The sequence below is a fragment of the Pinus tabuliformis genome, chromosome J (genome assembly GCF_031772625.1).
Source record: "Pinus tabuliformis cultivar Carrire ecotype Pingquan chromosome J, CPIR1, whole genome shotgun sequence".
NCBI classification, from domain to species: Eukaryota; Viridiplantae; Streptophyta; class Pinopsida; order Pinales; family Pinaceae; genus Pinus; species Pinus tabuliformis.
The window spans coordinates 1,275,906,913-1,275,932,698 of record NC_142295.1 but is presented as its reverse complement, the minus strand read 5'-3'; the positions used below and the strand labels follow the sequence as shown (position 1 = coordinate 1,275,932,698).

Here is a 25,786-nt window from a genome sequence, read left to right as displayed (position 1 = left end):
GCACAAGCACATTTCCTTTTTTTTTTTCTTCGGTGGGCTGTGGGTGGTCGGTTTAACAAATATATAGTTTAGGATTTCGAATTACAGAAAACATATTAAAATTTCCTTGGTCTTTAGATAGCTACAGAAAAGGACATAAATAATTCCTCACTTGCATAGAATGGACCCTAGGTGGGAAAGTGGATTGTGGGGTAAAGGGTCAAGGGCAATACCTATTGCAACATGTTAGGGGCTTAATGCTGGACTTTGGTGAATTATGGGCCATGCGAAGAAGTGCTCATTTTGTTTATACTTGCAAATTTTGTTCAAGCAAAACAGCTAGGTAGATTTCTTTGGTCTCAGGCTCTATTTTCTGTTTAATTGGTCCACTTAGAGAACCTTCTTAACTATCCCTTTGTATGGATCAAAGGATGCTTCTTTTGTAAATGGCCCTCTGAGTGAGTGATGCAGAAACTCCAGATTTTTGGCTCGTGTCGTATAATCTCCTTGATACTGTCAGCAGACATCTTGAAATAGCCCGAGACATTTAAGTACTGTTGTTTTGTTACTAGCATTAAAGAAATAGCCTTGGATTACGATGGAGATGGATCTCCTTACTTTATGTGCACCTCCTAATCCAAAGAGCCATCTTTATGTTACACACATATTTTTTTTCTCTCTCTGTTCTGTTCTTTTCATGCTAATCGCAGAATGCTTATATAAACTTGTACTGTTTGATAATGTTGATATGAACTTATACACAAACAGAATGGAGATGATGCCAATAAGAAATATTAAAGAATGTTATCTATTCAGCCTTGGCCTCAAACAACTGAAATATTTGACTGATCTGCAGGGAGGCTGTCAATGGGCCCAGTGGTTGCTTCTGTCAAGGATAAAAGGATGTGAATATGATGCATCCTTTTCTAATGCAAGGTTAAATATTTCTCGAAATGTGACTCCTGGTAGGAACCTTGGAGTTCCAGAAATTGAAGGCCTTATAACTACTGTAGATGACATGGCCGAAGGAGGAGAGCTGGCTGCCCTTGCAACCTTGATGTATGCTCCACTTCCCCTTCAGAAATGTCTTTGCACTGGCAGTGTTAGTAGGCATCGCAGGACATCATCACAATGTACAATTGAGAATCTTAGACCTGCTCTGCAAAATTTTCCTACACTCTGGCGTTCTTTGCTTGCAGTTTGCTTTGGTCAAGATGCATGTAGCATCCCTGCTAGCCCAAGTGCCAAGAACGGTGAATTTCTCAACTGCGGCTGGAAATATTGTTCTTGTTTTTCCTCGTATTGGATTTTGTTTGTCTTGATGTTGTCTAGGTAGATACCGAAATAATGTGTTACCAAAAGTTTCTTATACATTTTCTGTGGGTTTCCTTGATTGCAGTGAATTTAGCAGTCTGTAAATATGGTTTATATGAATACTTAAATTGGAGAGAAGGTCTATTTTCATCAGCTGGGGGTGATACTTCACTGTTACAGATGATGCCACGTTGGTTTCCCAAGGGTGTGAGGAGATTGCTTCAACTATCTGTGCAGGTTTCTTTACTACCTATTACAGCAAAATTAACAGCAAAAAGTGATGCAAATGAAACACTTGTTGAAATCACTTACCATGTCATTGATGTACCGTTGTTGAGTTAATTGATAATTCAGATCCTCTAGTTGGTTTGATTCTGTAAGCAAATAAAAATTGTGTACGCTAAAGTTACATGATTATGAACTTGAAGTTAAATGAGCAATGAATAGAAATCTACATTACCAGATCTGCTTCCCAGTGTGATAATCAAAATATGACTCACCAATAAAATATCCGAAATAATTGGAATACAGTACAGAAATCCATTTTGCAATATATATATATATATATATATATATATATATATATATATATATATAGACAAAACAATATATGAGTAAATTGATATGACGATGAGAGTACTATGGGGCCCCATTATATATATACCTAAGGGAAGTACCCTTTCATAATAGTCATGTCCTTTGAGACATGTCATTTCATTATACTAATTATTATTTAATTAAGAGTTATTTATATTATTATACATATATTTATGTTCATAACATTGCTCTCCCCTTAGAAATGCTTTGCTCTCAAAGCTTATTGATGAAGAGGCTTGATATCTTTTTCTTTGTCTTGTGATCTCTTTGCATATTTCCCACTTCTTGGAGCTGTTATCTTCGATGAATCAAGATGATATGAACCTTTGAGTGCTAAACAAAATTGTCGAACTGGAAAATGATATAACCATCTCAATTCGATATTTTGTGGACCGTTGTGCTTATAGGCTTTTCAAGATGAATTGTTATCACGACTTTTTGTTGACATCAATATTTTTGAGAATATAAGTTGTTAGTTTCTGTAAGCCCAACCAAATGATTAATGTGCTAGTAAATTTTTATACCCAGAATTTTATTTTTACTTAAAACCCAGGAAGAAAATTTCAGATATGAAATCTATGCACAATTAACACAGCTGAATTTCTAATAAATTATGCATAGCAGAAACAAGAAATCCAAGCACATAGCTTTTACACAACTTTTACCTTGGAAAACTCCAGTGTGGAGAAAAACCAGCAAAGGGGGATTTATTAGGCCTCAAAGAATAAATCAGGAAAATATTACAGTAACAGTTCCAGAAAATTTACAGCCAAGAACAACCCTAGAAAACGTCTGCTTCTTCTTCACAGTACAACCACCCCTTTGTAGTGTATGACCCCTTTGAACTTTCTCTTTAGCGAACTCGACCTAGGACACAACCTCTCCTCCAGCAGAGAACTTGGCCCTAAAGACTCAACCTCTCTCTCTTGCGAACTTGGCTTGGGCACGACCCCTCTCTTCAGCAGATGACAACCTGAACATGGTCCCACTCTTCAGTAGATGAAAACTTGAACACAACCCCTCTCTCTTTGTGAACTTGGTCCCTTCTCCTCAGCTGCTTGACCTTCCTTCTTCTCACCCAAATTGGCCCTCTTCTCTCTCACTCGATGTGATCTCCAAATCGTGTCCTTCACCCACTCATTCTAGCAATTTATAATTTCTCTCATAACCCTATTTCCTCCTTGAGATCTTCAAAGAAAAGATCAAAGGCCAAAATTTGATCTTATCACTTTCTTTTGATCTGGTCAAAAAAGAAATATTAATTTCCAAAGTTATAAACTTTAGAAATATGAGTTACAAAGCCAATAATAATAACTAATTAAATTAATTATCATGCTTTTCCTAAGTTTAAACTTAAAAAAAACTACTGAAATAAGTAATTATTAAGGTATCTTTTGCATGCTTGGACACAAGGCCTATGCAGAGACACTTGTCCGAGCTACAATTTTAACATAAGTTAGTTCAAGTTGTTTCATTTTGAATGATGCTAGCACACTGACTCGTTAAAGTATCTAATTTTGTGATGAGAATGTCAATAAGGTATTTTTGTAATATGATTTTCCTTTATTGTGCTTGTAGCATTTTCTTGGCTTATTTTTCATTTATGATCTTTTTGATGTACTGAGGTTGCCAGGCTAATTTTTGGCGATTCACTTGGAATTTTTGTCGTCTGTACTGTAGCATCCGAGTATGTCTTTACTTCAATTCGATTGATAGCTTTCTAAGTTTCTAAGTTGTGATATTAATGGAACTTGTATTTGTGCTCTTCTCTGTAGTTCAAACCTTTTTACTTGAAGACTTTAATGTCTGTATCAATTGTTCTATATTGGTTTCCAATGACTGCCTATCATTCTTAAGTTTCTTAATTTGCATAAGCAAATTTTAATTTTGGTTCCTGAGACTTGAAGGTTCTTTGGTTTTTGATTCATTGATTTCATTTTTAACATTTTTATACTCTATTTTTTCATTTTTAATGTTTCGATTTCTTCCAGTAACTTTTGCTTAAGCTTCAAGCGAGAATTTTCGTTATCTTGTTTTGATAGGCCTTCATCGGGTTGCCTTCAAGATCTTCCTTTTCTTGTTCTAATCTTTCATTGTATTGCTTCGAAACCTTTGTCTTCTTGAGTTGTGCAAGTAATTTTTGAGTGTGGTCCTTTTAAGCAAGATATTTCATTGTTTTTATACGTGATAACTTCGTTAATTTTTTTTTTGCATCTTTGATATTGGCTTTTAATTTTCCTAAATGACCACCTCTAATATGTCTTTCAAGTCCTTTGATGAAGGTACTATCGAATTTGACTTCACTGTAATGTCTTGAAATGTCTTTTTCTTTTTCTTAAAAGGAAATGTCAAAAACTTTCTCTCTGTGTTTAAGATGAAGGTACCTAGTTTTCCAAACCAAGGTAAACCAAGAATTATGTCGATCTCTTCTTTATACATAGTTGCAACATTGAATTGAGATATATATTCATAATCATCAATTGTCACTTGTAAGTCCTTAATTTCATATTGTTTCTTGCAAAAAATATCTTCTTTCCAATTATGTTATGCTTTGGAAGTAATAACTGATTTGCATATTGATATTAATGTGTTTTCCTTACAGTTCAAGCTTACAACAATGTTAATCTCTTTTCTTTTAATACTTCATTTGAATGTATGTAATTTGCAACGTGCAATTGAAATTTTTTTATGAGACAATCTCTCTTCCCTCATCTTATTAAATGGATTTTAAATCTTTAAACAATTAATACTTTTCAAAGCTCCTTTATAATTTTCTATTAATAATCCTTTTTACTTTATGTTGAGAAATCAGGGGCAGCTACATTAGGGTGATTTCTCTTTGATAACGGCTTGTGATGTTCTTTTACTTGATGTAATTTTGTAGTTAGCGTCTTCTTTACTTGATTATTATTAGTGTTCTTATCATCAAACAACTATTAAACTATAAAGATCAATGAGACAAAAGGACACAAAATGTAGGCTGCAAGCCGGGGCCAAAACCTATCCTCTTGAGAGGAAAAAACCACAAGAATTCTTCTCTTCATATAAAATCTTCAAATGATGAATTCCAAGACTTAAGACCCTTGTCAAAGATCCCTGCAGGACCAAGTCAAACTGCTCATTGGATGAGTCTTCTCTTCCTTAAGTCAACCCGAGTCAAACTTGCTTCATATCACAAATTTTTGACTTCACTTCAGAGATTTGACTTATTGCTTTGGGTCTGTACTTTTAGAACCTCTTGCACTTCCTGCAACTCGCACTTGTGGTTGTTTTAGGGAAGAATAGAGACTATTTCTTCTTCGCTGGGCTAACTCTTCTCTTCTAAGGTGCTCGACTTCTTTTCTTGATTTTCTGCTTCACACTTCGACTTGTTTTGAGGAGTTTGCAATTCGTTTTTGCTGTAACAATTATGATGCCCTAATATTTGCACGTGTGAGAGGTAGTAGCCCTAAAACAATCCTTCATTAACTTGATTTATCCTCGTGAAACTTTGCTTGCGCAAGAGACTCCTTCCTTCTTAGATTCAAACTCCTCCTCTTCCTTGATTGAACTTCCCTTTTGCTTGTGTGTGTGATATTCGAATGAGGTTGATAGGACACTTATATATACCTTCCAAGGAGCTCAAACTGTCATCATGAGATCAACTTGTCTTGTCTTGTAGACCGAATTGTCCTTTGCTTAGGTCGACTTGTATTCAATGTCACATGGTTCAGGTTCGAGTTTGTGTTCGACAATGATTAGGTTCGGTTTAAGTTCGAATTTTTTGATGAGGTTCGCCATTAGGTTCGTGTATATATATATATATATATATATATATATATATATTGAATTATAGGATAAAATAGTAAAAACTCAACATCATTAAACATCAAAATTGCTATCACCGACATGGAAAATGCAAGGCTAAATTACAAGCTTGATTTGTGACATGAAGTTATGAGTTTTGATGTATGGTCTTGGTCAATGGCTATGAGGTTCGCCAAACCTCAAATTTTTTTTAAGGTTCGCCAAGATTCGAACCTCAAGGTTAAAGTTCGACGAACCCTGTGACATAGCTTGTATTGGAGGGACTTTGACACATGTTATGACTCGTAAATTTTCTTGACATAATACAAGATGCCCAATGGGGCCTTTCATATATGACAATGACTCTATTGACTTCTTGACTCTATGAAAAACGCTAGAAGCACTCAATGGGTGCTTGACCTACAAATAAATTGACCTTGAGCATGAAACCCATGGAACTTCTTTTTACAATGTACAATAATCAGGAGTACATTTCATATATGAACACTGAACCTAGTTACATACTTCAACACTCCCTCTTAACTAGGGAGGTATTCATAAAACATACAAGGTTGTTAAAATTGGCAACTAGGGCCAAACTCCATGAGGGTCTTCTTATTTATGGCAGCTGATATTTCTCTTGGATTCTTCTCGTCGAGAGGTGTAGGATTGATCTAAAGATCATCTGATTCCGACATGTATTCATGGAGATATGAATTTATTTGTGTTATGTGACAATTCGTCAAGGTCGGCCAGCGACCAAATTGCCCCCACCTGTCCTCAACGTTTTACTATAAATAGAGGTGGCCTTCAAGTCATTTTCACACACACTCTTGTGATCTCTCTTCATTTCTGTTTTGGGTTTTGATGAAGGAGAGATCTAGAGGGAGTGCCCTAGGCTCTATGCTGCCCTAATGGAGAAGTTCTAATGCTGCCCTAATGAAGCCCTAATGCTACCCTAATGAAGAAGCCCTAACGCTGCCCTAGCAGTCATGAAAGAAAGACCTCAACGCAGTCATGGAGGAGGCTTCTATAAGTGCAGCAAGGAGAAGTTCTAATGCTGTCAATTTGCCCTAAATGCAGAGATCCTTATGTGACCTAAACGCTGTCCTGGAGGAGTCATAGAAGACATCTAGGACGCAGTCAAGGAGAGTATCTTCGCAGCAAGATCTGGCCTTCTATATGCTACTCAAAGCCGCAGTCAATGAGGGTTTATACGCTGTCATGAGTTGGTGTTCTAGCGTGCCCTAGACGCAGTCAAGGAAGAGATTTATATGCTGTCCAAGGAAGGGATCTAATCAGCAGTCTAAATGCAGTCAAGAGGCACTCATACACAGCCTAATCTAGGAGCCCTAATCCGCAGTTTGATGAGGCTCCTATCTGCCCTAGCCGCAGTCCAATAAGGAGGTTCCATCCTTTACCAATCAAGGAGTTTAAGTTGCATTCAGGTGTGCCCTCTTCCGCTGTCAAAGTAGGGCTAGTGCTGCCCTTGTCCCAATCCTAAAGGAGGACATCTTGGCTGCAACAAATAAAGGAGGAAAGCCTTAATTGAAGGAGCCCTTATCTATGTATGAAAGGACCCTTAGATGCTACAACTAAACCACAACAAGGGTAATTACATTACAGCAGAGGATCTGTGATATTGTCACATTGCTGTAGGTGGCAGCATAACTGTTTGGGCATGTTAGTATTGTTCCTGAGGTCGATTTAAAGAGAAGAAGAATCTGCAGTAAGGAGGTGCTTGTGACTGCTGTTTGTAGGCTGACTGGGTCACTGTGTGAAGGGACAAGCACAATGAATACGCTGCCTGAAGACTGTGTGTTAGGCCGCAGGCCATAACATCACAGTCAATTTCGTATGGATATTTGAAGGCTCAAATCATTAGCATTATAAAACTGCTGAGATCTCAAACTATTAGAGGGTTGTATGATGCTGCTGCAACATGAGGTTGACAGAACTATTGTCATAGTGATGGATGCAACATGGTTGGATGCACGATGGATGCAGCGTGGTTGCAGCATGGATGGATGCAACATTGCGTTGGATGCAGCATGGTGATGGAATCACCTTGGAGAATCAGTTGAAGAATGAGATCTGATAAGTGTGCCTTCACTTGAGTTCAGATCTGCAGTCCTTGTCATCAGAACTATTGTATCATCTTCATGGTGAAGATCTCAGATGTCTGATCTTCTATCTTGTCAAATCAAAGTGTTGACTTCTGATATATATGTACTATCTCTCTCTCTCTCTGCTGAACTATTGAACAATATAAGAAGATTTGATCAAGGGTTTCCCCACATTGGGGTTTGTCCCTGGCTGGTGCCACATCTTGTGTCCTCTTGTCTTGGCTTGTTTTCTGATGTTTATGTTTATGTTCTATCTGCACTTTACTATCATGCTGATGTGATTGCTAATATGGAATTGATATTGAGCTAAATGAAAAATTGAAGTAAAATGCTCTAAGCATAGAACATACCTAAAATTAAGAAAGGTACTTGGACATTCTCATACCGGAAGAATTTCATAAGAAGAGTTGGAGTGATAAGCCATCTCATAAACTATTTTATTAGCTTATATTACTGCATCTCATCATATCAACCAACATTGTCATATAGCAAGGCCTTGACTAACAACTTTATCTCTCCACAAGATTAGAGCACAATGCTGGGAAGACAAAGACTAATAGACACCTTCATCATTGTCTCTCAAGGCACATACCCCATTTTGATGTTCACAAGGTATGTTCTTCTAGGACCATTCCCATCTTGGATTTACACATCCTCATGGAATTTGCTCTTCAACTAGTCTTACCTATTGGATGCCCTACCTCATCCTCATAGAGTAACTATCTCAGATACTTACCCAATCCTCGATTCTTTCTTCATAACATGAAGACAAGAATGGTGTGTCTATCTCTCCCTCTCAGTTAGGAAGGATCTACTCATTCCTATGAAAAGAATATACCCAAGCTCCCTCTTAACTAGGGACTTGTTACTAACAACTATTTGCTCTTAGGTGGAGATTATAGTACTATTAGCTGCTTGTAGGGCTCCTTTTTTTTGGATCATGTCATGAATGAATTTCAACTTCTTCATCATGGAGCCTTCTTCTTCTAGAACATATTCGCAGTGTTGAAGAATGTAACTAGGTTCAGTCTTCATAATTGTATAATGTAATATATTTGTCAAAAGAAATTATTAATATTTAAATTGACTTATTAAAGCATGGATTTCATGCTTGGGTCAATGGTCATAGGTCAAACTTCCATTGTAGGCTTTTAGGTTTCTGTTCAAGTCAAATTCAAATCTATTTTGTCACGTGACATGTCAAAAGCCTCCTCCATCAAGTCAACTTGCAAGTTGGCCTCCAAACTAATCTACTACAAGTCAACTTCACAAATAACTCATGTCGGTCATTTTACAGTTGGAAACCACTATAAATACCATGATAGTCATGAAGAACACATTAAAGTAGAAATTGGAGAATGAATGCACTACAAATTATGGAGGATGTCTTGGTGTTGTTGAAGTAATGAAAGAAGAAAAGCTTCTTACTAGCTACATATGAATAATTTGATATAAGTGGCATCAGGATGATTGAAGACCTTGAAGGTTTGTGTTTACTTATATGTATTTGAAAGTTTGTTACGGATTGGAGTTGTGTCTGTACAGATAAATCTCTATTCAAAAGCTTGATGTTTTGGAAGCATGTTTGGATTTGTAATTTAGTCTATAAGCATGCTTGATGTTACCGATCTAATTGATCGGGAGAGATTTGATGTTACCAATTTAAATAATCGTGAGTGTTGAGGCATCGTGTATAATACAAAATGCCTAGGAGGACATCTACATGTGTCTGATGTCTAGGTCCCGAAGTAGGGAGGGTGTCGTTGGTCATAGAGCTCTGACCTTGGATACACACCTAGATCCTTGGGTTGATAGTTAGTAAGTAAGCTTGATGGTACCTATAGTGGCTGAAAGCTTTAGTTCATCTTAGTCCCACCTAGATAGATAACCCTAGTTAGGTATCTAGTTCGTGCCACTAAGTGTGCTTGAACTCTTCGTAGTTCATGTGTTTTTGAGATCATCCATGTACTTGTATATATATGTAATTATGAATACCTCCCTATTTAAGAGGGAGTGTTGAAGAATGTAACTAGGTTTGGTCTTCATAATTGCATAATGTAATATATCTTTCAAAAGAAATTTATAGTATTATTAAATTGACTTATTAATGTATGGATTTCATGCTTGGGTCAATGGTCATAGGTCAAGCCTCCATTGTAGGCTTTTAGTTTTTTGTTCAAGTCAAAGTCAAATCTATTTTGTCATGTCAAAAGCCTCCTCCATCAAGTCACCTTGCAAGCTGGCTTCCAAACTAATCTACTACAAGTCTACTTCACAAGTAACTCATGTCGGCTCATTTTACAGTTGGAAACCACTATAAATACCCATGTAAACTCGGCTCCACAGAGAGAAAAAGAATCAAGTTCGGGCAGATCACAAAGATAATGAAATAGAAGGTCAGAGTTCTAGATAATTGCAGGGCCGAGGCATTAACTACTACAAGACCGAAATATGTCTCTAACATAGGACCGAAGTAAGATGCTATTACAAAAGTTTAGATAACATTTACAGAGAATATTACAAGGGCTATCCACAAAACAATAAGGCAGCGAAGTAATTACAAGAGGTAACTACAAGACAAGAACTTACATTTATTAGAGGATCGAGATTCCTTGGAGAAGCCACAAGAACAAAACTGGGTATAGCTATAGGACTGAGATTCCAAATTACAGATTTGATAGTTGATATAACTATTGGACAGAGGACTCATGTATGGCCACAGGAATCATGTGTGACAAGACTTTTGTATGAATACAGGACCGAGGTTTTAGGATTAAGTATTTATATAACCACAAAGTTAAGATAGCTACTACTACAGGACTGAAGTATAGAAGTCGAGATGAACTACTTATGGTTATCATATGATGAAATGAACCAATAGGTGTATGCGACACTGACTTGATGGATGGAAGGTTCTTGGTCTAGGTGTCAAGAGTCTTGGTTGTCTCACTGTGATATGAATCTACTGAAGGAAGAGTTCTTGACTGGGTTTTCCCCTACCTAGTGGTTTTGCCTTGGCTATGTGCCTACATCTTGTGTTCCCTCTCATAGTGATCTTCATGGATTGGCATTAGTCTTAATGATAAGAACATAATAACTTGAAAAGAAGATATAATAAGTAAAACTTCATAAGATAATGTCATAATAGAAGAGAAATCAAGTGAAATACATGATGCCCTAGATTCTCAACATGCAAGGCATCGACCATCTTCTTCATCACTTACCTTTAACGGAACATAGTGTTGAACCAATAGTCATGTCATTCTTATCTTCATTGGGAAGTGACCTTCTCGTCCACATCTGGCTATCCTTCATACAACTACCTCTTCTAAGTCTTGTTTCTTTCAGGATCTTCCATCGAATCACAGTTGTAGATGAAGTTCTACAACCCTCTTTTGGTAGCCTTGTTTCAACCCAACCAAATATTTTCTCAAAAATAAAAAATGAACATTAAATCAACATTACCTCTTTATGATGGCCTTTCATCATGACATCAACTTCTTGCAACATCAACATCCTTTCGCATACTGTATGAATCTATCTCCAAGACATACATTGACAAGGTTCTCCTTCAACATATCAGGGTCTTCATATCTTTTCCATGGAGATGTCAGCTAATCCTTCTTGTTATCAGATGTTGATCACTTATCTTATCTTATGTGACTATAGATACATCTTTCATGAACTCTTCTTTCACCTTCTTCACATATTGCTTTCTCAAGATCTTTCATACATAGTTCCTTCATCATAGGAACCATAGTTGCCAACCACCTCATATTCTTCATGAGGTCATATTATGTTGATTTCATCTTGTCAATATGTAGAAGAGTTCAAGGCACATTGTCTACATGCCTTCATGTATCATTCTAATGGAAGAGTTTCTTCTTCATGCTCATGAGATAGAGCATTCTAACCATTCTATCTGTAACCATATGATGACATGAATTTATCTATCTATTATCAAATATATACATACCTCTTCCTTCATGTGGTCATCTAGACTTTCTTCTAGCAACTTCCTTTCCTTGCTTGAAGATGAAAATACTTCAACCAACTTGACATGCTGCACATCTTTGTCATCATACCATCATCCTTCTAAACTGTGGATCCCACACATGGTGGAATTCTGCGAGACACTTGCTTCTTCTAAGTAGAGGTGAACTTTTTGATAAAGATTCCAATGGAGGATCTTGCTGATCCTCATTTTGCAAATAATTCTTTCTAATAATGATGAGGTGTGATGATCTATCCTTTTGTCTTGCTAGAGGACTTACTTCAAACTGTTACTTCGGTTATCCTTTCTATGCTTCTAATGAAGATGCCATGAGTTACTTCCTTTCTATAATGTGAGATGGCTGCTTTAACCATATAAACTTCTACTATACCTCTATGATGATGTCATCCATAATGCATCCTATCATACTTGAGATGCTTTCCATCATGACTGCTATCTTCTATAAACAGAAAAGAATGAAGTATACGATGTTATCTTAGTCATAGTAGAGGCCTTTCACTTCCTCCTTTGTCTTCTTCTTTTCAGGTTCTTCCACTTCTTCGGTGACATGGGTTTCATTTCTTTTCTTTCTCTTTTTGTTATCTTTCTTGAGCTTAGGACAATTTCGTTTGAAATGTCCATATGCATTACATTCATAACATTGAATCTTAGACATGTCGATTTTCTTTTGAAACTTCTTTCAAGGATCAAACTCTCCAAATTTCCCTTTCTTCCTTGCCATAGTTGCATATGCTTGAGTTTGTTCACTTGATCCAATGATGAACACTCCTTGCTGACAGTGAGCACCTTGGGAGTGTCCGGGAAGCATGGTTCCTCACATAGTGGTTTGAAAATTCTGAAAGAGAAAAGAAAAGAAAATGCAGTGTGTAAATGTGCAAGCAGTTTACGGAACCATGGAACTGCGGTTGGGGCCTGCGGAACCATGGCAGACCCGCAATTCGGGCTCGCTGAGTCGTGGTTTGGAACGTCACGGTTCTGAAAGTCCAGGAATGCTGTTCTGTCTGAGGATCACTCACAAATTTGTCTGGGATGCAAATCCGCCTCCTGACTGGGGGAGGGGGGGATGGTTCCTACAACTCTGATCTCTCATGATAATTTGGCCTGTATTCATATTTGCATATCATTTGGATCCTTGTTTGTCCTCATTCCAGTTGTTGAATTGAGTGATCACCCTGATGATGGACTCATTTTAACACAGTCTGGAATGCAGGTTCAAAAATTAAACACAGGTTTCCTTCTTTCTTGAAAGAACTATTGTTCATTTCTATTTTGGAACTAATTATAATGAGATTGCATAGGTAGGTGCCAGGACTAGACTCCCTATTGAGATTTTGGGACATTTGTTTTGAATGGGTCTTTTCAGCAATATTGAATGTCCAATCAAAATTTGTATGTTTTTGTAAAGCATGTAGTAATCTCTATCCATTCCTGTCCCTTTCTAGTCATCTTAAAGGTGCTGATGTACATAAGTGGCATATATTATGATTATGGATATATGCTGGGGGATTAAATTTTTTTCAAATGCTATTACCTAATCTGTGTATGTATATTTAATATTTATAAAATTTGTGAATGGAGATCTGCTTTTATATAATTTCTTCTATTCAATTTCTAACTGGATTTTGAAGAATGTTCACTTTGTAAATATTTAATTTAGAATATGCTTTCACGAGTATTAATTTGTTTGGATATTTTGACATTAGGAGCTAGTTTAAGTTCAACTTTTTCTAATGTGCTTTTAGGTTGAGGTGTGTTTTTAGTGTGATTCTGTACTTCATTAATCTGACGGTCACAATCATGTAGTGGAAATGAGTGATCTGACTGTTCAACTTATCCTTGATATTAATGGCACTTTATCCATGGCTTAGCACCTGTTTGGTCCAACACCTCTTTTTAAGAGGCATGGAGGCCTGTGGGTCATTTGTTTGCTGATTGATGTGAGAGATGATTATGTAAGTTATTTTTCTTCGCACTCATAAATTGCCATTCATGCCATAGACTGTTTTCCTGTGAGGGTTTAATCTCTTAATTGCTGGTGTGTTGATCTTTGATCTCTGTGTATTGTGAATCTTTTAACGTGTTTGACTGTATGAATATACTCTATTTTCCAAACAAATTTAAGGAAGGAGTTACAAATCTATATTTGGTCTGGAGCTCCTTCTGTAATTCATGTCATATATTGGAATCAAGTTTTAACCATAGAAATTTGTAGCTGGGTTCCCCAATTCTAATCTAATATAAATTTTAATGATTAATAGCCACGAGTAATGATGCAAATATTTCTGATTGAACTATAGCAGCTTGCGTTTCTGGATATTGAATATGTTGTTAGATTATTGCTAATTTACTTTGTCTAAAGCATTACATTCATATGCATTTACAGGGTCCAGTTGCAGGACATGCATTAGCGGATAATATGACAGTTGCTGAGGCAATTGCAGGCTGGAGGACAACTCTGGGCCCTGATGTTATAGGGACTGATGAGGATGATGTTCTTTCATGGGAAGCATCACTTCAGAAGAACATTGAAGAGGAGTTATATACTTCATCATTTGAAGTAGGTTGAACTTGGAGTTAATTGTAATTTTGAGTTGATTGTTTTTGGATATTGTCATGATTGAAAAATAATGGAAGTTAGTGATAAGCCAAAAAATTCCCTATGAAAAACAATGGAAGCTAGTCATAAGAAGAAATTGTCCCTAAGATAATTGCCTTTTTCCCTCTTTCTTATAGGTCACTTTCTTCACTTATATTTTAATCGTTAAATGCTTTTGGTTTCGGAACATACCCATGAATACAGCTGGGTGTTGTTAGCAGTTGGACCTTTTAAGTGTTCTGATTCAATCTGATAGTTGGATTTGTTGATCCTGGACAGTTTACTCTTGGTTTTCAGATGACAGAGCATTCCTCACACTGTGTGGAGATAAAATATTTTATTTTATTTATTCCTAACATCTCAAGTCTTGGTCATTCACAGTTTGTAGTAGTATGACTGAGAGAGCTTAATAGGAACCTGCAGAATTGATTTTATGTTCCTTGTTGAAGTTTCTGGCCTGGTCACAAGGTCTCTGGGATGTCTGGAATGTAGGTCAGCCTTGTTAAATGTTTACAAAAGATGGGATCCTGTGCCTTAGTGAGTACATTGACATTACTGTTTCATCACCATGACAATTCTTCCCACTTTGGAGTCTTGGACTGCTCACAACAACGGGCAAGTTAACATTTACTTTGGACTGCTCGCGACAACCATAAATTTAAGATCTATTGGCTAGCCTCTTCTGGCCTCATTATATTTATAAAGTTTGTGTCTGGTCTTTGAGCAATTAGCTGCTAGCTTTTTGTAATGCGGAAAATTCTTGAAAAACAGTAATATATGTATAAATATTTTATTAAAAGATGAATTACAGATGATGATGATTACAAATGGGGTTCCTGGCTTATATACTGCCATGGACACCCTTTGGGGAAAGGGCATGATCTTATGATCGTGCCCTTTCGTCTAATTTAACTGAAAATTAAATAATAAACCTCATCTAACTAATTTTTATATAACATTGCTTTCCTCTCGAAAGAATGCTTTGTCCTCAAATCATACGTAACAACGGATGTTGTTGACAAAATGCTTCATTCTCCCAAGAAGCTTGTTCTTCAGGTAAGTCCTTCCACTTGATCAGATATTCCTTGATAGTACGATATCAAAGCTTTCTTTCTGTAGTAGACAAAATACTTTCTGGTTCTAAAATGACTCTTCCCTCATCATCTAGGGATGGAAGCGTTGTTTGTGTTGTTTGATTGTTACCTAGTGCCCTTTTAAGGCAAGATACATGGAAGACGTTGTGAACACGACTTGTCTCTGGAAGGCTTAAACCATATGCAACTTGGCTAATCTTTTTGTTGATCTGATAAGGTCCATAAAACTTTGGTCCAGTTTGTCTTTTCCTTTCTGTTTTAAGGATAATTGTTTATATGGTTGGAGCTTAACAAATACCCATTCTCCAACTTCAAACTCCCTTTCGGTTCTGTTACGGTCTGCTTGTTGCGTCATACGATTCCTTGCATTATTCAGGTTTTCTTTTAATATTTGGACGATTTTTTGGATTTCTTCTAGTTGATCTTTAACAGCAGGTAGATTTGTCTGGACAATAGCTAGATCTTTCCATTTCGGGGGTTCATACCCATATAGAGCTTGAAATGGCATCATTTTTGCTGATGTATGATAAGTGGAATTATACCACCACTCAGCAAGATGTAACCATTGAGCCCACTTATTTTGTTTTTCTGTAGCGTATTAACGTAAGTAGGCCTCCAAACATTTATTGACAACCTCTGTTTGGCCATCTGTTTGAGGGTGATAAGTGGAACTCATTTAGGTAGGTTCCTATATGGCTGAACAATTCCTTCTAGAAATTACCTTTGAACTTGGCATCTCTATCACTCTCAATGAATTTCGGAAAACCGTGTAACTTATATATATTTTTGCAAAATATTTCAGCGATTTCTTTTGCTGAGTATGACTTCTTTATTGCCATAAAATAGCATATTTAGTGAGTCTGTCGAATAATATGAAAATCTTGTCCTTGCCTTCAGACACTGGTAATCCTTAGATAAAGTCCATCGAGATTTCTTCCCATTTCTGATTTGGAATGTTTAACGAGTGAAGTAATCCTGGTGACATAATATTTTCACTTTTATTCCTTTGACATGTGTCACATTTTGCTACATACTTCTGAATATCACGATTCATTCATTTCCAAAAGAAGGATTGATGTGCATTGTAGTAAGTCTTAAAGAATCCTACATGTCCAGCTGACGGTGAGTCATGTAATTCCTTGAGTATCTTAAACTTAAACTTGGAATTTGTATTTAGATAGATTCTTCCTTTATACCATAGGATATCATTCTTCCACTCAAATTTTGAGTTGTTGGGGAGGTTATTGATTATTGTTGTTGTTTCTAGATCCTTGGTATACTCACTTTGAATTTTGTTAAGCCACTCAGGGACAACAACCGAAATTGCAAGTAGTGTTGGTTCTTCATCTTTCCTAGATAAGGCATCTGCTACTACATTCTCTTTACCTCTTTTATGTAGTATTTCCAAGTCAAAAGCGACAATTTTTTCAATCCATTTTTGTTGTTCTTTGGAAAGTGTTTTTTGTTGAAGGAGATGCTGGAGACTGTTATGGTCTATTTGAATAGAAAACTTACTTCCCAAAAGATATTGCCTCCACTTAGCTAGTGCGCGCATAATAGCGAGCATTTCTTTGTTGTATGTGGATTTGAGGTGTTCTCTTTTGTTGAGCTTCCTACTTTCAAAAGCTGTTGGATGTCCTTGTTGCATTAATACTGCACCTATACCGAATCCAGAAGCATCACACTCAATGATAAATGGTTTAGAAAAATCTGGTGTTGCTAATACGGGAGCATTAGACATAATTTCCTTTCCGAAGGTGCATTTGGATTTTTTTGTGTAAAGTTGGTGTTCTTTAAGTAGTGTAAGAACTTTGTCCAAATGTTGCAAATACTCCTTCCAAGTTTTACTGTAAATTAGAATATCGTCAAAAAATACTAATACAAACTTTCTAAGATGTGGGCGAAATAATTCGTTCATAGTTGCTTGAAACGTTGCTGGTGCATTGGTTAATCCAAACGACATTACTTTAAACTCATAGTGACCTTCGTGTGTTCAGAATGCCGTTTTTGGTATGTCCTCTAATCTGATTCTAATTTGATAGTGGCCCGATCTTAAGTCCAATTTTGAGAAATACCTTGCGCCATGTAACTCATCCAACATTTCGTCGATAAAGGGGATTGGGAACTTGTTTTAATTGTTATTTTGTTTAATCCCCTATAGTCAATACATAGCCTGAATGACCCATCTTTCTTCCTTACCAACACCACTGGAGCAATGTAAGGACTTTTACTTTTCGAGATGATTCCACACTTTAAGAGGTCTTGGATTAATCTCTCGATTTCTGTTTTTTGGTGATGTGGATATCGGTATGACTTGATGTTGACTGGGTCTGATCCTTCCTTGACTTCTATTGTATGCTCAATTTCCCTATTAGGCGGCATCTTCATAGGTAGGTCTTGAAATACTTTTTCATGTTTCCTAATTAGATCTTGTATCTCTGGTGACTCTTCATTGGTCATATTTGCAGATAACATTTCTAACTGATGACATTGTACTACATAAGCGGGTGCTCCCTTTCGAATCATCTTCATCATCTGTGATGATGATACAATTTGATTTTTTGGTGTTTGGAATCCGCGTAATTTGTACTTTTGACCTCCCCATTTGAATTTTATAAATTGTACTTGGTGGCTGGCGGCATAAGTACCTAAAGTTCGTAACCACTGGATACCTAAGACTACATCTACTCCTCCTAATGATACTGTGAAAAACGAAGACTCTAAACTGAAGTCTTGAATCTGCAATTTAACCTTATGGCATTTCCCCACATTTTCAATCTTCTTACCGTCAGCTACCATCACCTTCATGTTTGGTAAGGGAAATGAAAAAATATTGAGTCTCTTTGCCATGGTTGCATCTAAAAAATTGTGTGTGCTACCAGAGTCGATGAGAACCACTACGTTGTTCTTCTTTATGTGTCCTTTTAACTTTAAGGTCTGAGGTTGTGATATACCTGTCATGGCTGATAATGACACTTGCGGAATACTTTCGTCATCTAATTCTGGTGAGAATTCTGGGGCATCTTCTGTTTCTTCTATGTCAGAATCTTCACTGTTTGAATCATTGGTTGCTTCACAATTATATAGGTTCTTTGGTTCTTTTCCTTTAGCACACCTATGCTTGGGGTCCCACTTCTCACCACAGCGCTTGCATTTACCCTCTTTTATCCTTTGCGTTTCCACATTAGATTTTTCATCTTCACGTCGATGTGGTGGAACATATCTTGTATTTTTTGCGTCTGCATACTAAGGTGTTCTTCGTCTTGAATATGTTTTTTCGGACTTTGACCAAAATATTTGTTCGAATTTCTTTTCGGCTTTCTTTGCTTTTCGTCTTGCTACTTCTATTGATGAAATGTCATGCATCTCAAGTTCTACTTGTAAATGGGTTTTGAGTCCTGAGACGTATGCTTGAATCAAACGAGATTCTGATAACCCAGGTACTCGTGTTAATAAGGTCTCCCATTCTTGAGTGTATTCGTCCACACTTCCTTTTTGGCGCAACTTGATGAGTTTTGAAAAGAACTCTTCTTCTCTTACACCTTGGAATCTTTTAAAAAAGGCATCTTTAAATTTTCTCCAGCTAATGGCGTGTGTTGTTTTTTTCCACCACATATACCAGTTATATGCTTCTCCTTCCATTTTCATGGATGCATCCCTGAACTTTTCGTCATCGTCATTGATGCCATATATCTCAAAGTATTCTTTGCTTTATATATCCATGCAACATTGTTTTTTCATTTCCATCGAATTTAGGCATCTCGACTTTTGCCCTTCGCTGGTATGTTGCTAATGGTTGAGCGGAAAAAGGGTGTTGATTGGTAAAATTATACGAGAGTTGCTTGTTTGTAAAGGCTGTGTTACTCACTTCTTGGTGGGGTATTGCTGATTTTTTTGGGGATTCAACTTTTTCATGAGAGTCTGTTGACTTTGTAGAATATGATGAGATGTGTTCTTGATTCTCTTCACTTTCTTTTAGTAGTTCTTCGGGTGTACAATTCGACCTTTTACACAGAATTTTCAGCATTGTTAAGGCCTCTTTGATGTCTACTTCTGTTTGGGCCTCTCTGATGTGCTCTAGAAGCTAAAGAACTAGAAGTAGGAGCTATAGGAGGTAGACCACGTCCTCTACTGGTGGCAGGGGTAGCTCGGGCAGGTGGTGTCACCTGGAAACATTACAATCTCCCAATCCTGAAATCCTGAAAAACTGATAAGTCTGCTGGATTTTAAATGAAATCTAAAATTCTACTTTCTCCATATGAAATCCAATGAGGCTGGAACCACTCTCAAACATCCTGATTCATTTCATGGTAATGTTAAAAATTTAAGTAAAGGGATGAAAATGAAGATTAAGGAGAATGTCACTTTTACTTCAAGAATTTAAAATTACCATGAATAGCATATCCATACTAGGGCCTAGACTTGATCATTAAGCTGCCCCACTCAAAAATTATTTGTTTCTTTCAAAAAAATTGCATGAAAAAACCCAAAAAAACGTTATAAAACTATGCTGTCGCGACCTCCGAAGATTTTTTAAGTTTTTATCGTGATTTTTTTTTTGTTTTTATCGCAGGTTTTTCATAAAATCGCGATTTTTTCGATAAATATCGGCAAAAAAAATCCGGTGATTTTTTCATTTAATTATCGCGATTTTATCAACATAGGGAAAAAGATCGCGATTTTTTCATTTTATCGCGATTTTCACAAGACTGGTGTTTTATTATGTTTTATAACTGTTCATTGTCTATATTATTCACAATCTTTTCGATCTGTTGCACTAAATAATATAGGAATTCCTGCACATGAGTTTGTAATACCTTTTCTCCTTAATTTAATATCCATTTCGGATCAAGTCTTGTTGGTACAACATAAAATGCAACCAGTGATAAATGTAGTAGTATCTTCTTTCATATTGGGGCAATAAACATACCTTTGCAAATTAGCTAGAGTCTTCTTGGCACCAAGGTCCAAAATGAACGACAACCTTGGAGGTGTCAGTGTCCCGTATCAAGTATATTCTATCTTCCTTTGTCCTTCCTCTAGTTCCTAGCATGCAAATCCCAGGTGCATTTTATCTTTGATCATAACTCTGGAGATTACATCATGGTGACATCTTATGTTCGAAACATTGTAAATGTCAAAATATTTATTTTCTAATAATTCACATCTTAGCTCTATCTCTTCCTTTCTTGAATCTTTGTGGGAAGAGGCATGTCTTCAATTGCTAGATAAAAGAATTATATTGACTTGGCATGCAAAGAAGTTTGATTCTGCTGCTTATTTTGATTTCATCAACCAATAGTGTCTTTAAGAAAAGCTTAATTATACACTCTTTTCTTCTCTCATGCATATTTTGATCTCCTTACACAGATTTTGTGTTGTGTGGTATAAGTAGTTTTTTTCCCAAAAATGTCTCGGTCCTTTTACCCGCCATTTTGTGGGTGATATCCCTAGGAGAAAATATCTCTCCAAGATGGTCTTTAGCTGACAACCAGTAGCCCCTTGTAGCCACCAACTAGCTCGTTGTGCCATTTTTCCGCCACCTGAGCAAACCATGTGGTCCCTTACCCATCTGCAATGATCGTATGTTTGAAGGTGGGCCTCCCAAACCTAAAGGTATGCCTTGTCATTTGGTAATTGAGTATTGTAGTTTGCTTATCATGGACACTTCTGTGCATTGATTAATGGGGGGAATCGACGGAAAGAATGGGCTAGGTTTGTGCTCTTGCCCCCTAGACCCCTTTTTGGATGTTAACCTTGAATTCTAGTCCCGTGGGATCTCTTTTACTGACCCTTTGGCTTTAGGGATGGTACTTCATGGGAAACCCTGATTTTGGTTGCGTGGTTCCGCTCCCTCATCCACATATATTACCCCCTTTCCACTCATTATAACCCTATCCATCATTTCTCCCACTTGGGTCCACATAGGGTTGGATTTCACCTTCCCTTGCCCACACCTTGGGTCAACCTTGGAATAATGCCCCGAAGGTTGATGCAACTCAAAAGAAAGTAAAAGCATAATTGGCCACATTCAACAGGGAAATGTACCACAAATGCAAAAGATTGCCGAGACAAACACATTTGGCATGTGGGAAAAAGCCAATACATGAGCTCTACCCCATCATTATGGCCATCACCCTAGTTCTTACAGGTCCTAGATGAGCCTCCTTTATCATTTAGGAACCCATGATTGTCCCAACCCTTGGTGGGCAATGAACCTCCCTAACTTAAGCTCTTACTGCCATATCTCACACATCATGCTCTTACCCCTTGAGCCTCGAGCAATTAATTAAAGAATAATCATAAAAAGGAAAAATACATATAAAGAAGGGTGGAAAAATCAAGGCCGGGGCATCTCATGTACCACGATTGCTCCCTCTTATACATTATATACCCAAGTGTGGATTCTCATTTACTAGCTACCCTTATACCCCAACATGTGGCCCAGGGATGCCCCTTTTCATTCCTACTCCATTCATCTCTTTATCACATGCCGCCACCTTTTAAAGGATGTACTTTGCACATATTATCCCCTTTAGAAATAGGAACCACCTAATGGGATATTTGGTTAACCCATTTGGAGCTTGGAGACATTAACACATGCCAAAGCCCATTATGGAAGGGCATGCCATTACGAAGTTCCCACCTGTTGTCCATGGTTTGTAAGCTCTTTTACTTGATTTCCTTGATGACCTGTTGTACTGGAAGGCTAGGGGATGCATTGGATCTTATGCAAGATTGCAGGTGGTCTCCATCTTGGGTTTGGTCTTCCTATACGGGGTCTTAATCCTCTAGAGGGCTACATTAGCACGTGTATGGTGTGTGTTGGGAGCCATGGGCCTCCACAATAGTAGACAATACTCCATGGATCCCTGGAGATGTTCAGATATTGCTCGTGATTCACCTATTGGATGAGGAAGATGCATTTGGTTCACCTTTGCCCAACCGGCCCCACAGTTGTACCATGCACTTGGCAGATGAACCAGGACTTGTATGCTGATATGGAATCACTTACACCATCATCTGAGCCCTTACAGATGGTCTACAAGCATTTTCAGCTTACTTGGAGACCCATGAGGTCACTGTGTGCACTCATAGTCATTGAGAGCACCACATGTTTACTGTGTGGAGAACAAGGGGCCAACTCCTTGTCCATTGCTTTTAGAAGTCCAATTGATCATTTTGGCACTTATGGACTTCATCAGGCCTCCTAGAGAGCCCAATGACATGCATTATTGATTATTCAACCTCTTGGGAGGCTTATTATTTTGTTTATGAGCTAGTTTGGTGGGCTTGTTACCAATAAATAGTTATTTGCACATTATTTTAGTTGATGGGCTAATGTAAGCACAAATTAGGTAATTCAAACTCCTAATGAGTGTATAAATAGGAGAGACATGAATGCATTTTGTATCATCACTTGGATTGGATCTCTTCTCTCTTTGGAGAATTTCACACTTTTTCTTGGAGGATGGATTGGAGTTTTATGGATGAATTTTGATGTGTGGATTTGGTTTATCTTATCTTGGAGCTTCTCTATTGTCAAATTGTGGATGGTTGGATATGTTCTATTATATGTAAGTACATGCTTTTAATGATATTCTTGTTTTACTTTATCATATACAATGGATTGGGATTTTCACTATTTTTAGGGCTAATTGCTGCATGCAATTACTGCTTAAATTGTGAAAATTTGTCTTTATATAGCATCTCTGAATGTATGGGCCATGTAATTTGAATGAAATTTCCTAGGGGTAATTCTATCAACAAATTCATCTTGATAAGCCATCACTTTTTTCACATCGAAGTATAAAAGTTGCTAGACTGCTTCTCTTTGACCTAGAAGGCTAGCAAAGTAATCTTGAGGCCTCCTTGACTAAGAACCAAAGGCCCTCATTCATATTTATCATAGACTCCATTCTCCCAAGACTAAGGCATTGATCTACCAAGAGGTGGTCACCTAAAATCAACTCTTTTTCACCTTTTCCTAGGTCTAGCCAAGTTGGGTCACCTAGGGCATCATTTTCCCGACAAAGTAGCCCTCCAAAAAGTTCGATCTCCTAGCCTCTCCTGCGTTGGTGTCTCTTCAAGGCCTCCTCCAATTTTGAAGCCATTCCAACGGTGGAGTTGTGAGAAAAGCCAAGCCCTAGCTTCGAGATCAAACTTTGCCCTAGTATCCCCAAGGCTAGTGCCTCATAGGATCAATTCAACACCTTTAAGTGAATATTCTTTCTTTGTTCCTTTCCTCCTCCTTGTCTGGCTTAAAAACATCATTGGTTGCTAAACTCTTACCTCCTAACTTAGGTTGGGTCCACATGGTCTCGCGTGGTCTCATTCCTTTGAAAAGATTCTTCAAGAACCATTCGGGATACAAATTTCAATAAGGATTTTAGGGTTTGGGAAACTCTTTCACAAGTCATATTCCCTAAACCTAACCCTCAAATCCTCCCATCCTTCCCCCAGAAGACATTGTATCTTGCTGAGAAAGCAAGCAAGCTCTATCCTTCAAACTCTTCTGGAAAGGGATTATTTGGGTCACTCCATATCCACTTATTGATTTATCCTTCATTGGTGACTCCATAATATACCAGGTCTCCTCCCTGTGAAAATTCGGAAACCCGAATCCTATTGCAACAATTGGAAATAATTCTCCTAATTGTTAAATTACTTTTTAACAATTTATTCACTGTTTACTACCGCAAATACTGAATCAATCACACTGCAACCTACACAAATAAAACTGTGGAAGAAATAATAGTTGGAAGAAATACTAGCGCACACATAAAATGACAGTTATTTTTGGACCAATGTCCCTGGAAAAACCCAACTTGGGGAAAACAATGCAACAACTGAGTGTTTTATTATTATGTTCCAGTGAAATAATTTGAGTACAATTGGATGTTGAAACTGGCAATCCTACAGAGAAAATTGGCAAAAATTTGGAGAGGAATTTTCCTCGACCCACAGGAATTTCCCGGCACCACTCCACTTCAGGATTTTGGCCTTCTGAGGCACTACGTCAGCCTCTGCACTGCTCTGTGTAGTTGGCTGGATGACTTGCTTTCTGCTGGATTTTGATGAAGTCGTTTTGCCTTTTACTGACCAGAAAGACGCTTCTCTGGCACTCTAGGGACTCCTTCCCGACCTCTGGAACTAAAAATGTCAATCTTCATCAACAAATCAACTTTGCCTCTAGATGCTACTATGCAGCTCTGCGTCAGCCTCACTGTGGCTCCTCTGCCTCTTTGCAAATGAACTCACTGGAACTGGAATCCTTCCTCCGGCGTCACTGTCTCTGCCCCTCTCTCACTGCTTAGATTTTGCTGGCTCTCTCTCCGACAACTGAATGATGCTACTTAGGAAATCGATCTGCTCATGAAATCGAACTGCTCAAGTGATTCCTCCAAACCCCATTGACGACTTCTTATAATCCTCTATTGAGATTTCAATGACCAAGATTAAATCTTAATCAATGGCTAAGATTAACTTGAAGTTGATCCGTGTGAGTTTCTAGAACATTCACACCATAACTTAATTAATTTTGATTAATTAGTCATATTAGTCATATTAGGAAATATTTAAAAACTAACTAATAATCTAATTAAGTCATTTCTAGGTTGAATTTATAGAAACAATTTCTAGGTTTTGGAGATCTCATGTATTCTAGCCTTTCTACAAAATTTCATGGCTAGAACACATCCGATGCTACAAAAACTAACACTCCCTCTTAATGAGGAATATGTTCTAGTGTTGCTGCTTCCTGTAGCAACACCCCGTCTCTGCATCATCTCTGTTACGTTGTTGATGTCTGGCTGCTGCTGCCTACCAACTACTGCGCAACTCTGATATCTGCTGCATTTGTGCTGCTACTGACTCTGCTGAACTGCTGCCAACACTGCAACTCCCTCTTCATCTATTGCTATTGGAACTGCAACATCTGCAACTGAAAAGCATCTTAACTAAATCAATTGTGATCAGTATAATGCATCTGTCTCTAGAGTCTCTGACTGCTGCTAGTATCTGCGTTGTCACTGAGGCATGTGTGTTGCTATTGACTCTGCAGTATGCCATCTGCACTGTGCTCCCCATCATCTGACTGCAACTAGTCTCTACATCTGTTACTCTGGCATCTGACTACATCTACTGCCATTGATCCATCCTGCTACTGAAATACTGTGGGCCCCTGTAGCAAGGTATTGATTCAAGAGGTGGAGCTCCTCAAGAATCTTGCCCAACTGTAGCACTCTGGGGCTACAAAACCAAATCTCCCCACCTCACT

The 25,786-nt window shown here is 37.6% G+C and overlaps 1 protein-coding gene across 1 annotated transcript in view; it reads left to right on the top strand.

Moving 5' to 3' along the window:
• The first annotated feature begins 748 nt into the window (after positions 1-748).
• LOC149231893 (spatacsin carboxy-terminus protein) overlaps positions 749-25,786 on the top strand; it is a 141,084-nt gene continuing 116,046 nt past the window's right edge. Inside the window, 3 exon segments of the mRNA XM_089381779.1 lie at positions 749-1,232; positions 1,379-1,530; positions 14,201-14,374. Of these exon segments, the coding sequence (XP_089237905.1) occupies positions 749-1,232; positions 1,379-1,530; positions 14,201-14,374 (810 nt within the window).